We start from the raw sequence: 15,753 nt of genomic DNA on the forward strand, positions 1-15,753 counted from the left end.
ATAAGTAAACCCCAAATCAATGTAGTTCTCATCATATTTGCACCTCTTCGATGGCCCAACGTCCCTGGCTGTTGTTCGGTGCTTTCCCGGGTAAGGGGGCAGTAGCTCTTCGGCTGCATCAGATTCACAACTGTCAGTGTCCATGCTAGCTGGGCTAACAACAAATGTAGAATTACTGATGCTAGCATTGGATGTGCTCATGGAAGCAGAACAACTTGTGTCGTCGACAGGTTCAGGTGTAATACTGCTGGTAGTAGCAGTACTACCAGTAGAGCTGGTATGTGTCTCTATGGACACGGGCCTTACTTTTGTTAACCATTTATCATTTTTCGAGCAAACGGAATGAGCAGCAGCTATGTTTGGCTACATACGGACCGTTAGTGGATTTCCCGCGAGAGAGTAAAGGTTAATGTGATTGGATGATAATTATTTGACTAGGCTACCTGTATTTGACATTGTGTTGTTATTTCGCTGAAAACTGAAACATCACCCAAATGTATAGCCCCATGGGAAAATATAAATGGACTGTTTGAAAATGTGAAGAAAAAACAGATTTGTGCGTACCTTTGGGGTATGCGTACCTCAGTTTGGAAATTCCCGGTCTAGAGGATGAGGCTAGCAGGAAATCTGAGTGAATCTCAATAATTTAAAGCACCCTTCTCTCCACGCCTCCTTTCCTTTGTTTGAACTGATGAGAAAAGAACTGGATAGGTCAAATTATACTTCCGGTCGGCATCCACCATATTGCTTTCACTTATCCTGTGTTTTCAGACCAGTGCAGATGAAAGAGGAAACAAGGAGAGGAATACCCTATAGACTATTGAGGCACCCTTGCACTGTACTCATCGATTTGACATTCCTGGGAAAGTGATCCTGCCAGGTTCTCATCAGCTGTATCAGCGCCTCACCTCATGACAGGGTGTTGAGCCACACATAAGTTGCAGTGATGTCTATGGCCAAGTATGCAAACAAGACCGGAACATAGTGAATTCACTGTGCTGCAAGTTTTAACAGGTTCTGGCATTCCGTAATAATGAGGTGACTGAAGGGAGAGGAAAAGTTGTTTGGCTAGTTGTTTTTTGGGTTCACTTGAAAAAATCTCTTTCATAGTGAAACATAATTCTTATTTAAAATATAAGTGATATGATGTCCTGTTGGAAGACAGACAGACAGACAGACAGACAGACAGACAGACAGACAGACAGACAGACAGACAGACCAATGCATGCAGAGATATTGGAATGAGACATCACATAATGACACTATTACAATGCAAAGGGCATGACTGTCTGAAAGTGAATTATGTGGAAGACTGTAAGACTGCAGTGAATTGCCTGTGCCAGTGTTTCCTTCCCAAAATCAAATCAAATCAAAAATTGTTGTATTGTATTAGTCACATGCGCCGATATAACAGAGAGTGAAATGCCTACTTATGAGCCCAGTGCAGTTTAAAAAAATACAGATAAGAATAAAAAAATAAAAGTAACAAGTAATTAAAATAACAATAGCGAGACTATATACGGGGGGTACCGGTACAGAGTCAATCTGCAGGGGCACCGGTTAGTTGATGTAATATGTACATGTAGGTAGAGGAATTAAAGTGACTATGCATAGATGCTAACAACAGAGGGTAGCAGCGGTGTAAACGAGGTGGAGAGGGGGAGGGGGGCAGAAGCTGTTTAGAAGCCTCTTGGACCTAGACTTGGCGCTCCGGTACCGCTTGCCGTGCAGTAGCAGAGAGAACAGTCTATGACTAGGGTGGCTGGAGTCTTTGACAATTTTTAGGGCCTTCCTGGATGGCAGGAAGCTTGGCTGGGCCGTTCGCACTACCCTATGTAGTGCCTTGTGAATGGCGCAGCTGTAGAACCTTTTGTAGATCTGAGGACCCATGCCACCTGGGGGCGGCCCGTCAGGAAGTCCAGGATCCAGTTGAAAAGGGAGGTGTTTAGTCCCAGGGTCCTTATCTTTTTGATGAGATTTGAGGGCACTATGGTGTTGAACGCCGAGCTGTAGTCAAGGAATAGCATTCTCACATAGGTGTTCCTTTTGTCAAGGTGGGAAATGGCAGTGTGGAGTGCAATAGAGATTGCATCATCTGTTGATCTGTTGTGTCGGTATGCAAATTGGAGTGGGTCTAGGGTTTCTGGGATAATGCGTTGATGTAAGATTTGACCAGCCTTTCAAAGCACTTCATGGCTACAGACGGGAGTGCTACGGGTCGGTAGTAATTTAGGCAGGGTACCTTAGTCTTCTTGGGCACAGGCACTATGGTGGTCTGCTTAAAACCTGGCGGTATTACAGATTCAGACGAGGGAGAGGTTGAAAATATCAGTGATGACACTTGCCAGTTGGTCAGCGCATGCTTGCAGTACACGTCCTGGTAATCCGTCTGGCCCTGCAGCCTTGGGAATGTTGACCTGTTTAAAGGTCTTACTCACATCTCCTGCGGAGAGCGTGATCACACAGTCTTCCGGAACAGCTGGTGCTCTCATGCATGTTTCAGTGTTACTTGCCTCGAAGCGAGCATAGAAGTAGTTTAGCTCATCTGGTAGGCTCGTGTCACTGCTGTGCTTCCCCTTGTAGTCTGTAATGGTTTGCAAGCCCTGCCACATCCGACAAGCGTCAGAGCCGGTGTAGTATGATTCGATCTTAGTCCCGTATTGACGCTTTGCCTGTTTGATGGTTCATCGGGGGGCATAGGGGGATTTCTTATAAGCTTCCGGGTTAGAGTCCCGCTCCTTGAAAGCGGCAGCTCTAGCCTTTAGCTCAGTGTGGATGTTGCCTGTAATCCATGGCTTCTGGTTGGGGTATGTACGTACCGTCACTGTGGGAATGACATCATCAATGCACTTATTGATGAAGCCAATGACTGATGTGGTGTACTCCTCAATGCCATCGGAGGAATCCTGGAACATATTCCAGTCTGTGCTAGCAAAACAATCCTCTAGCTTAGCATCTGCTTCATCTGACCAATTTTTTATTGATCTAGTCACTGGTGCTTCCTACTTTAATTTTTGCTTGTAAGTAGGAATCAGGAAGTTAAAGTATGGTCAGATTTGCCAAATGGAGGGCGAGGGAGAGCATTATATGCGTGTGGAGTAAAGGTGGTCCAGAGTTTTTTCCCTCTGGTTGCACATTTAACATGTTGATAGACATTTGGTAAAACCGATTTAAGTTTCCCTGCATTAAAGTCCCTGGCTACAAGGAGCGCCGTCTCTGGGTGAGCATTTTATTGTTTGCTTATGGCGGAATACAGCTCATTCAATGCTGTCTTAGTGCCAGCCTCAGTTTGTGGTGGTACGTAAACAGCAATGAAAAGTACAGATGAAAACTCTCTTGGTAGATACTGTGGTCTACAGCATATCATGAGATACTCTACCTCAGGCAAGCAATAGCTCGAAACTTCCTTAGATATCGTGCACCAGCTGTTATTTATAAAAATACAAAGTCCACCTTGTCTTACCAGATGCCGCTGTTCTATCCTGCCGGTACAGCGTATAACCAGCCAGCTGCATGTTGATTGTGTCGTTGTTCAGCCACAACTCCTTGAAGCATAAGATGCTACAGTTTGAATGTCCCGTTGGTAGTTTAATCTTCCGTGTAGGTCATCGATTTTATTCTCCAAAGATTGCACATTTGCTAGCAGAATGGAGGGAAGAGGGGGTTTATTCGATCGCCTACAAAGTCTCAGAAGGCACCCTCTGGCCCCTTTTTCTCCACCTCATCTTCACACAAATCACGGGGATCTGGGCCTGTTCCCGAGAAAGCAGTATATCATTTGCGTCATGCTCAACAGACTCATTAAAGGAAAAATAAAACATTCTGCCAGTTTCGTGGTGAGTAATCGCAGTCCTGATGTCCAGAAGTTATTTTCGGTTATAAGAGACGGTAGCGGCAACATTATGTACAAAATAAGTACATGCAAACAACACAAATAAACAAAGACAATAGGTTGGGGACACGTAAAACGTCAGCCTTCTTCTCCGGCGCCATTGTTACAAAAACATATATGGATATGAGTAATTGTGTTTGTCTTTTATGAAGTAGCTCCTATAAGTTATTTAGTCATGCTGTACTCTCGTTCATTAATGGGGAGTTTTTCATCTAAAAAAAAATGATAGATCATTTGATCATTAATGCCTAATTTGTCTATTGTTTAAAATAGTAGGTACATTGTAGCGTGGAGGCCACCCCTTAGTCTCCTGAACAGTGCCATTTCAACATAGGCCTAAACGTCTCAGCAATGAGACATCGTACCAGAGACATTGACAGATACCTCAGTTAGGGCTTGCCAGCCCTGTCAAACACACTTGATCCTGTGGCTTTACAAATTTGGGCGTGGTGTTTGTTTTTCTGGAAGACAGCGAGGAGGAGTGGCGAGAGAGCAGGACATCGAAAGCTCTGAAGGCAGGACACACCCTTCTCCCCAGGGAAACCGGTCGCTACTGAGCCCGCATGTGAAACTAAACAGCTGCGCATTCTAGAGACACATTAAGCGTTTTACTGTGGTCTTCGATTATGACATTAATTTGTTTTTTACAAGCATACAGTATATCACAAAAGTGAGTACACCCCTCACATTTTTGTAAATATTTGAGTATCTCTTTTCATGTGACAACACTGAAGAAATGACACTTTGCTACAATATAAAGTAGTGAGTGTACAGCTTGTATAACAGTGTAAATTTGCTGTCCCCTCAAAATAACTCAACACACAGCCATTAATGTCTAAACCGCTGGCAACAAAAGTGAGTACACCCCTAGGTGAAAATGTAAAAATTGGGCCCAAAGTGTCAATATTTTGTGTGGCCACCATCATTTTCCAGCACTGCCTTAACCCTCTTGGGCATGGAGTTCACCAGAGCATCACAGGTTGCCACTGGAGTCCTCTTCCACTCCTCCATGACGACATCACGGAGCTGGTGGATGTTAGAGACCTTGCACTCCTCCACCTGCCGTTTGAGGATGCCCCACAGATGCTCAATAGGGTTTAGGTCTGGAGACATGCTTGGCCAGTCCATCACCTTTACCCTCAGCTTCTTTAGCAAGGCAGTGGTCGTCTTGGAGGTGTGTTTGGGGTCGTTATCATGTTGGAATACTGCCCTGCGGCCCAGTCTCCGAATGGAGGGGATCATGCTCTGCTTCAGTATGTCACAGTACATGTTGGCATTCATGGTTCCCTAAATGAACTATAGCTCCCCAGTTCCGGCAGCACTCATGCAGCCCCAGACCATGACACTCCCACCACCATGCTTGACTGTAGGCAAGACACACTTGTCTTTGTACTCCTCACCTGGTTGCCGCCACACACGCTTGACACCATCTGAACCAAATACATGTATCTTGGTCTCATCAGACCACAGGACATAGTTCCAGTAATCCATGTCCTTAGTCTGCTTGTCTTCAGCAAACTGTTTGTGGGCTTTCTTGTGCATCATCTTTAGAAGAGGCTTCCTTCTGGGACGACAGCTATGCAGACCAATTTGATGCAGTGTACGGCGTATGGTCTGAGCACTGACAGGCTGACCCCCCACCCCTTCAACCTCTGCAGCAATGCTGGCAGCACACATGCGTCTATTTCCCAAAGACAACCTCTGGATATGACGCTGAGCACGTGCACTCAACTTCTTTGGTCGACCATGGCGAGGCCTGTTCTGAGTGGAACCTGTCCAGTTGAACCGCTGTATGGTCTTGGCCACCGTGCTGCAGCTCAGTTTCAGGGTCTTGGCAATCTTCTTTTAGCCCAGGCCATCTTTATGTAGAGCAACAATTCTTTTTTTCAGATCCTCAGAGAGTTCTTTGCCATGAGGTGCCATGTTGAACTTCCAGGGACCAGTCAGTATGAGGGGGGGTGAGAGCGATGACACCAAATTTAACACAACTGCTCCCCATTCACACCTGAGATCTTGTAACACTAACGAGTCACATGACACCGGGGAGGGAAAATGGCTAATTGGGCCCAATTTGGACATTTTCACCTAGGAGTGTACTCACTTTTGTAGCCAGCGCTTTAGACATTAATGGCTGTGTGTTGAGTTATTTTGAGGGGACAGAAAATGTACACTGTTATACAAGCTGTACACTCACTACTTTACATTGTAGCAAAGTGTCATTTCTTCAGTGTTGTCACATGAAAAGATATACTCAAATATTTACAAAAATGTGAGGGGTGTACTCACTTTTGTGATATACTGTATGTTTAACAGAGGTGGGTGGTAGTGCGAAGCAACGGGTTTGGACCCGACTGTGCAGATCCAGTATCTAGGCTAGATTTAGGCCTGTCAAAACAGCCAATCTGGTCTCATAACATTTCATATAATTCTGTATGTAAATCCAAGACAAATCATTTAGAATGATACAGTATGTTATGTTTCGCATGGTATATATTAATTCCTGGATGATATGTTACGAATTACAATTTTGTTTTTGCGTTAAGTAACCTTGTGTCTTATGTAACGATACCAAACGTAACATATCATGGTAATTTGTGTGTCCCTGATTTGCTTTACCTATGTTACGTATGGTCAATGAGACCAGGCTGCAACAGCCCATTTCTTTGTGGTAGCATAATAAAGGATCTGGTTGACTGGTTTTCATGTAAACACCCCAATAGGCCTATAACAATTTATGGACAGAAACAGTTTTATCGAGTCCCATGTCTCCCCACCACTCTGTTAATACTTACAAGAATGTTGTCGTGCCTGTTCATTGCGCACACATCACTTTTTAGTTCGCCAGCACGTCCTTATCAACCTCTGATAACTTTGTAAAAATGAATGCAGGCCAAATGGCAATTGGAATGGACAATGACAAACGACTTCAATTATAAACAACCTCGGCAAAAAAGCCTACCCATAAGGACCGTCCATGTATGCATGGTTCATAAAAGTTTCTTACAATAGGCCTATTGAGAAATTTATTATTTTGGGAGGATATTCAAAGCTTTACAGACACTGCATGAAATAGGTAGGCTTATACGAGGGGTTCAAAAAAATGCAACAATAAAGATGAAGAATTCCAGTGTAAACTTGCAGACTGTTTAAACTTTTGCTAAATGTTTCCAGATGTTGATGGAAGCACTCCCAGGCTCCTCTTGAATAGCCTATATATTTTAAATGCACAACTGTGTAGGCTACTCTCTGCAAAACTTCTAAATTAAAGAGAACTTTGCAATAAAATAAGGGTGGTAGGCCTATATGACTGCCTCGTGAAGTTTACAGTACCAATGCATCGGGTTACACTGAGCGCACTGTACTTTCCCATAGCATTCTCTGACTGACACGGAAGGTGGAATCAAGTTGCATTTTTTTCTTTTCTTGAGTGGGATCATTTAGGAATCTTGCCAATATGTGACAGAAGCAATTGAACGCTGAGCGAGAAAAGTAGCAATTGCTGAACATCGCAGAGAGAAAACTTTACTTTGAAAAAGGACAGCACAAAACGATCCAAATGGCTGAACAGGTAGGCCTACTATACAATTTTAAAATCATACCTTTGGTTTCTTTTTCTGTATTTATTTATCTATGTGTGTACAGTATGTATGTGTATATACACAGTGTGTATGTATGTATGTATGTATATTCTTTTACTGCTCTAGGGATACAATTATTGTTTGGATAACCTTATTTACTACTATGTATTGATTTTTACCATACATTTTTTCACTCTTGATGTGATGTGCAATGTAGAGAACACCGGAAGAAGAATTATCGTTTCACAGTGAATTATTGTAATGTTTGTTTATGTGTCAATTAATCCCATTAGGGATGGGTTGCCAACTGGTGATTTGACATTCAAATAATCAGAACTTGTCAAAACGTTGCAGTTGAAGAGATGGTGGCTTATCTCGTCCTAGAAGCAAGGAATGGAGTTGTTGCATTCTTTTGGTGATAACTTCCCCCAACTTCTACGCATCATTCTGAATACCGTTGGAAGTGGCACAAGATGTAGTTTAACCAAAATTCCATTGACATATTATGCTATCCAATTTATGTCATGTCACAGTCCATGAGATCGTATTAAGTCCTATAGGTGTTTGCATATAGCCAACTTTGCATGCACTCTTGCCAGCTTAACGTGAGTTTACCACAAATAATTTCAATGCACTGATCAGTGTGCATGCTGGACAGCAGCAAAGAATGTGGACAATAACAAATTAATCTAGGCCATATGCTGTTGAGGGAGCAAGGAGCAATTCTCAATTGTGTCTATAGACAGACCATGTGTGGAAATGGAAAGCACGGGGAGGCAATCAGTCCCTTCTTATTCCGTCCCCATGGCCTATGCCACAGAGACCTTCTTTGGAGATTAGTGAGGGATGACAGCTAGACGAACAGACAGACAGACGGACGGACTGACACAACGCCCCAGTTTTTTCCTCGAGGCCCCCATTATTAGCCAGATAGTGATCATTTGGTGTGAAAAACAAAAGTTAGACAGGCCCAATGGGTAAAAAAATGTAACAGCCCATCTGGCATTTGCCCGAAATTCCAGATGGCCACTCCACTCCTGGCACACCCTGAAAATAAACAGTCAGGGGTTGAGCTGTCATACTGTAGCTACCCCAACCTGCAGGTATTTCAAGTACCTTCTACATGTAGACAAGTTGTCTCAATTTGCCTTCCAATAGTCTCTCGTTACTTAAGCTTCTCCTCCCGACCCACCCACGGATGCTCACATTTCAATAGCATATTCAAATATCTATTTGAATAGGGGTGAGTGACATAGCAAAGTCCCTGAACAGTTATTTAATGTTAGTGAGTTTGGATATAAATAAAAAGTAGTATGAACAAAAAACCCAACAGTTACAATAGATTGGGTGTTTGGTTCTTGGTTTAAAGAGAGTATGGAATGATGTCCTTCACAATAACCAACATAACAAGTCTGTGTGACACAGTTTCATATTCCACTGCCAAACATAAGGTCTACTTTTCAAACAGGTCATTTGTAACCTGGAAGTATAACTAACTGTATAACTGTACTTTTCACTCAGCATATTATTTCTCACATTTTTTTCTTTAAAACTCTGTCATCCTATGTCACCCATGAGCATACTGTTAGTTGTTTTGTGGCTTATTAGGTTTATAGCACAATACTAACTATTCAACATTGACAAAAACGACACAGAGTTGGTTAGTGCGTGATTTGTGCGGAGAAGAATGCTGCAGTGTCGTTCGATGTTGTTGAGATGAAGAAATTCAAGGACAGGGTTAAACATCAAGAGTGGTATCTTTGCGGGGGGTTCAAACACGCGGAGGCATGGAAGATATGCACTTGAGGACGGATGTGAGTGTCTGACATTTTTGGGGTATTTCTGACTGAAGCAAGTGGAGGTCGGTACACTTTGGCACCACAGGAGGTTGGTGGCACCTTAATTGGGGAGGATGGGTTCATGGTAATGGCTTGAGCAGAATCTGAGGAAAAGTGTCAAACATATGGTTTCTATGTGTTTGATGCCATTCCATTCGCTCCGTTCTAGTCATTATTATGAGTCATTATTATTAGCAGCCTCCACTGTTTGACACACACCTGGGGAGTCTGTCTGATGAATATGTTAACTTTCTTTCTTTCTTATCTATTATAATAATAAACTTTAAAGGACACTTTTCTTATTGTTATGTTATTTGAACCCCCCACCCTAACACGTTTATTTCTCCTCCTCTGGCGCAGCACTCCGACCTGGAAAAGGCCATCAACACTTTGGTCACAAAGTTCCATGCCGCTGCGGCCAATAAAGGTCCCACGCTCCAAACCAAAGAGTTCAAAGACCTCCTCGCCTCCCAGTTGCCCAACTTAGTCAAGGTACATAAGCTGCAACTGTCGGCTACATTGCCCTCGCCCTCCTCGGCCACACCTGCCATTGATTCTACCAGTAGGGCGTGACTCTGACTCTTACTACCCCCCCCCCCCCCCCCCCCCCCCCCCACCCACTCAACCACACACATACAGTACACGCCACATCCTATGACTCCCAAACAAACACTCAGGAAAAGCCTGCAGGCGTTGGTTGCCAGGCTGGATGCAAAATAAACTTGGCTGTAATCTACTTGGCACTCAGTAACCAATTGAGTTTTAAACATGTTAGCACATATCATGAGCACCTACGCTGAATTGTAAACTATCTGGATGTCCATGGTTTAAAGGCCCAGTGCAGCCTATTTTCTCTCAATATCAAATCATTTCTGGGTAACAATTAAGTACTTTACTGTTATGTTTTTCAATTAAAATGGGCAAAAAGACACACAATTAATTGAATTAGGACTGTCTGGGAGTGGTCTGAGTGAGGGGCCTAATTGGACGAGCCTAATGAGAGGGATATATAACCTGAAAACGAGATTTTATTGGCAGAGAGGTTTAAAACTCTTTGTTATTCGTCTATTACCTTATACCGCCTGGTGATAACACCAGGCAGGCCAAAACTCCATCCCACCAAAACAGGCAGAAATTTCAGCCAGTCTTTATAAACAGCTCTTCCCAATTTCACAGTATTATTCCAACCTCATAGTGTGTAAATATACACTGAGTGTACAAAACATGAACACTTGCTCTTTCCATGACATAGACTGATCAGTCGAATCCAGGTGAAACCTGTGATCCCTTATTGATGTAACTTGTTAAATCCACTTCAATCAGTGTAGATGAAGGGGAGGAGACAGGCTAAAGAAGGATTTTAAAGCCTTGAGACAATTGAGACATGTATTGTGTATGTGTGTCATGGGCATCCTCATTGTGTCAAGAACTGCAACGCTGCTGGGTTTTTCACGCTCAACAGTTTCCCATATGTATCAAGAATGGTCCTCTACCCAAAGGAATCCAGCCAACTTCACACAACTTTGGGAAGCACTGGAGTCAACATAGGCCAGCATCACAGTGGAACACTTTCGACACCTTATAGAGTACATGCCCCGACGAATTGAGGCGGTTCTGAGAGCAAAAGAGGGGGGGGTGCAACTCAATATTAGGCAGGTGTTCTCAGTGTATATAAAACAAGGGCACTGGCCCTTTAAAGTTAAACGTCTCGCTAGGAACTGAATCTGACACATGCTTTATTTGAAACATTAAAAAGTCCAAAGTATCTTCATTTTGGAACTCGCTGCTTAGTTGTCTGAGGCCTAAGGCAGTTTTCCAGGACGAGTCTGAATCTGCCAGTGGTTGACAAAGATAGCTATGCTTCTGAAAAACAGGAAAAGGTCCGTTCAAATATATAAACAAGTGATGAAGGTTTAAGGTTGTTCTCTCATCTGGAGGAGGATTAAAAGTTCTAACAGAGAAGTAAATAACAGTTTTCCTTATGAACAGAACAGAACAACTGTAGGCCTAATTGTAATATGACTCCTTGCACCAAGTCGACTTCATCCACCACTTGACAATCAAGTAGAGTATTTCTGCTACACAATAGTTAGCCACAACAGCTAGGACATACAGTGCATTCAGGTTGAGTGGCCAAAGAGGTCTATTTTCATGTCATCCATCAAATGTAAACGACTGGAGTTTGCTAAACAGTTTTGGCACTTGGATTAGAACCGGTGCCATGTTCAGATGACATCATAATAGAGCTCTTTGGCCACGCACACCAGTGGTGGGTTTGGCGTCGAAAAGTTGTATAAGCAGAAAATCAGTGTTGGAAAAAGTACTAAAATGTCGTACTTGAGTAAAGTTTAAGATACCTTAATAGAAAATGACTCAAGTAAAAGTGAAAGTCGCCCAGTAAAATAATACTTGAGTAAAAGTCTAAAAGTATTTGGTTTTATACATACTTTAGTATCAAAAGTAAATGTAATTGCAAAAATATACTTCAGTATACAAGAGTAAAAGTAAAAGTATACATCATTTCAAACTACTTATATTAAGCAAACCAGACGGCACCATTTTCTTGTTTTTATTTTATTTACGGATAGCCAGGGGCACACTCCAACACAGACATTAATTTACAAACAAAGCATTTGTGTTTAGTCGGTCCGCCAGATAAGTGTCAGTAGGGATGACTAGGGATGTTCGCGTGACAAGTGCGTGAATTGGACCATTTTCCTGTCAAAATGTAATGTGTACTTTGGGTGTCAGGAAAAATTTATGGAGTAAAAAGTACATTCTTTTATTTAGGAATGTAGTGAAGTAAAGTACAGATAACCCCCAAAAATACTTAAGTATTACTTTAAAGTATTTGTACTTAAGTACTTTACACCACTGCAGAAAATAACCCCATACCTATTGTAAAATATGGTGGTGATTCCTAGAAAAAGAGCCATGGATCTATAACCACTAGAGGGTAACAAAAGCCTGAAACATATGACACAGTTGACAAAGTTCACACTTACCAAATCACTCCATTCCCCTCGACCCTCCATTTGAGCGTTCACCGACGCCTCCGCCATATGCACATACTAATTGGAGGGAGAAAAATTTACATTTACTATGTTACGTCTACCCCTGAGTCCAGGTTGATACAGCTGCATACAGTACAGTTGAAGAGTGAACAATATTGGATTATGAAGTCAAACATAATTATTACGCTGAGGATATCACTAGTACTGTTGTGAATATAGCCTACCGAGTAATGAAGGCAACAATGTTATACTCTCAAAAGTGTAAAAGACTAATTGCTAACTTCCTGCTAACACATGTCTATGCATGATTACTTTATTTCTTATTACATGTCCATAAGTGCTTATTAAGTGTTAAATACAGTGCCTATATAATAAAGAGTTGTTTTTGTGCTCCCTCCCTCCCCCAGACTGGAGGCTCAGAGCAAGGCCTGGGCAAGATGATGAAACAGATGGGTGTGTCGGACGGTGAGGGAATCACCTTCAAGCACTTCTGGGGCTTGATCCAGTCACTGGCCACCACGCAGCATGACCTCATTAGTAAGAAAGTGTCCAAGAGCAGCTGTGTGCTCCTGTAAGGTCCATGCCTTCTGACGGTGGTGTGAGCCAGGGGGATCTAGACAGCCTCATAGTATCCCACCCAGTGTCAGTACCACTTCTCACCGCACTGCTCCCATCCAACCCTGGACACTCACATAGTACTCACCCCTCCCACTAGAGGCATTTTATTCCCCATGCTAGGTAGTGCCAGCAGTGCTCATCTCCTTGATTTAACATCATCACATTTGTTTTTGGGGTTGACGTGACGTGGAAACAATATTGATTTTGCCCATTGGGGTGGAACTCTGGGCTATTTCTGTGGTACCTGACCTGTGGTATCCAGACATTGTGTGGTATTTTGGAACATTTTACTGCATACATTTGTTATTGCTGGGGTACAAATCCTGTGGTTTTGTATGGTAATTTTATTTTGTTTTTATGTGGTAATTCAATGTTTTTTGTTTGTGGTTATTTGGTGTAACCACATGGTATGGTAATTGTTGTTGTAATGGTAAATTGTGTGGTAGCTGTATACCACAGGAATTCAGGTTTATGTGGTAATCGGGATCCTAGCTGTACCACAAGGTTATTTATGGGATCTATATGGTCCTGTGGAACTTTTTGGTTAACAACTGGTCCTGTGGTAACTGAAACCTATTGACATACTATTAGTAAAAATACAATAAAAAGAAACATGACAGAAAGGAATGAATTACAATAAAGGACTTAACTCCTAAAATCATATCATTTATTATAATGTGTTTTTTCCCCAGCCAAGCAGTTATTTTGGTTCAACGTTTGCTTCTGGCAGCTCCCCTCGAGGCCTTCACCTTCATCCCATGATGCAGAAGCATAAGAACAGAACTCTGAATACAGAATGCAAAAAACTAATACTGACAGCTAAAGCTTCATAACAATAGCAAACACATTCACAAATTCTCAAATAAAAAATGTCAGTGTCTTCATAAATCACGAAAGATGTGCAAAACCACTAAATATACACCCAAACGTTGCACAGCGCCAGTTCTATGATGTTTTTCTCTCCGCCTTCCGGAAATACCTGTAATATTTTGTGACTGAATTGAAACATGTAAATGATCTATCTCCAAGTCTGATAATACATGATCTACAAGTCAGAATCTAATATTCATACATCTGAGCGGCACCTTCAGCATTCAAACGTTGTTAGAGCCAAGTGTAATTCTTGAGAAGAAAATGTGGTCCCCGCTGAAAAAGTTTGAATACCACTGCACTAGCGGAATCCATTCAGTCGATAAACACTGCCTTCAGAAGGTATTCACACCCCTTGACTTTTTCCACATTGTGTTGTGTTACAGCCTGAATTTTTAATTAATTACATTTAGATTTTGTGTCACTGGCCTACACGCAATACCCCATAATATCAATGTGGAATTATGTTCTGAGATTATATTTTTTTTATTAATAAAAAATGTCAAGCTGAAATGTACTGGCTCAATAATTATTCAATCCCTTTGTCATTGCTAGCATAAATAAGTTCAGCAGTAAACATTTGCTTGACAAGTCACATAATACGTTGCATGGTTTTTTGAATGACTATCTAATCTCTCGTACAATTATCAGTTGAGCAGTGATGCTTGAAACAAAACGATCTCCAATGGAAGATCAGGATCAAGCAGATGAGGCAGGCAATGACCAACGAGGACTTGCACAAAGAGTTGCTGTCACATTGCAGCATTTAAATATGGGATGTATTCATTATTTTTGCTTTGATAATGTTTGTTCTGTACAAAATTCAAATAGTGTGCAGCAAAATTAAATGAGTGACTGAGTGACTAAACCAAGGCTGGTTTAAAATGTTGTTTGGAGCCACCACTTTGCACAAGCCAAGAGGAGTGGTGTTATTTTTTTAATTTAAAAAATATAGATATATATTTCACCTTTATTTATCCAGGTAGGCTAGTTGAGAACAAGTTCTCATTTACAACTGCGACCTGGCCAAGACAAAGCAAAGTAGTGCGACACAAACAATAACCCAGAGTTACACATGGAATAAATAAGAGTACAGTCAATAACACAATAGAAAAAAAAGATTGTCTATATACAGTGTGTGCCAGTGGCGTGAGTAGGTAAAGCAATAAATAGGCCATAGTAACGAATTAATTACAATTTATCAAATTAACACTGGAGTGATAGATGTGCAGATGATGATGTGCAAGTAGAAATACTGGTGTGCAAAAGAGCAGAAAAGTAAATAAAAACAATATGGGGATGAGGTAGTTAGATTGGATGGGCTATATACAGATGGGTTATGCACAGCAGCAGCGATCGGTTAGCTACTCAGATAGCTGATGTTTAAAGTTAGTGAGGGAAATATGAATCTCCAGCTTCAGCGATTTTTGCAATTCGTTCCAGTCATTGGCAGCAGAGAACTGGATGGAAAGGCGGCCAAAGGAGGTGTTGGCTTTGGTGATGACCAGTGAGATATATCTGCTGAAGCGCGTGCTACGGGTGGGTGTTGTTCTCGAGACCAGTGAGCTGAGATAAGGCGGAGCATTACCTAGCATAGACTTAAAGATGACCTGGAGCCAGTGGGTCTGGCGATGAATATGTAGCAAGGCCCAGCCGACTAGAGCATACAGGTCGCAGTGGTGGGTGGTATATGGGGCTTTGGTGACAAAACGGATGGCACTGTGATAGACTGCATCCAGTTCGCTGAGTAGAGTGTTGGAGGCTATTTTGTAAATGACATCGCGGAAGTTGAGTATCGGTAGGATAGTCAGTTTTACTAGGGTATGTTTGGCGGCGTGAGTGAAGGAGGCTATGTTGGGCGGGCGGGTGCGGGCAGCGAACGGTTGAAAAGCATTTAAGAGCAGTTGGAGTCCATGGAAGGAGTGTTGTATGGCATTGAAGCT

At 42.2% G+C, this 15,753-nt stretch overlaps 1 protein-coding gene across 1 annotated transcript; it reads left to right on the forward strand.

Moving 5' to 3' along the window:
* Window positions 1-7,215: 7,215 nt before the first annotated feature.
* LOC110488270 (protein S100-A13) lies at window positions 7,216-13,601 on the forward strand. The gene is made up of 3 exons (XM_036970975.2): window positions 7,216-7,460; window positions 9,669-9,800; window positions 12,730-13,601. The coding sequence occupies exons 1-3, from the start codon at window positions 7,449-7,451 to the stop codon at window positions 12,895-12,897; spliced, it is 312 nt and encodes a 103-aa protein (XP_036826870.1). The 5' UTR covers window positions 7,216-7,448; the 3' UTR covers window positions 12,898-13,601.
* Window positions 13,602-15,753: the final 2,152 nt, after the last annotated feature.

Source organism: Oncorhynchus mykiss, chromosome 30, assembly GCF_057628025.1.
Source record: "Oncorhynchus mykiss isolate SJ-2025 chromosome 30, ASM5762802v1, whole genome shotgun sequence".
In the NCBI taxonomy this organism is placed as follows: Eukaryota; Metazoa; Chordata; class Actinopteri; order Salmoniformes; family Salmonidae; genus Oncorhynchus; species Oncorhynchus mykiss.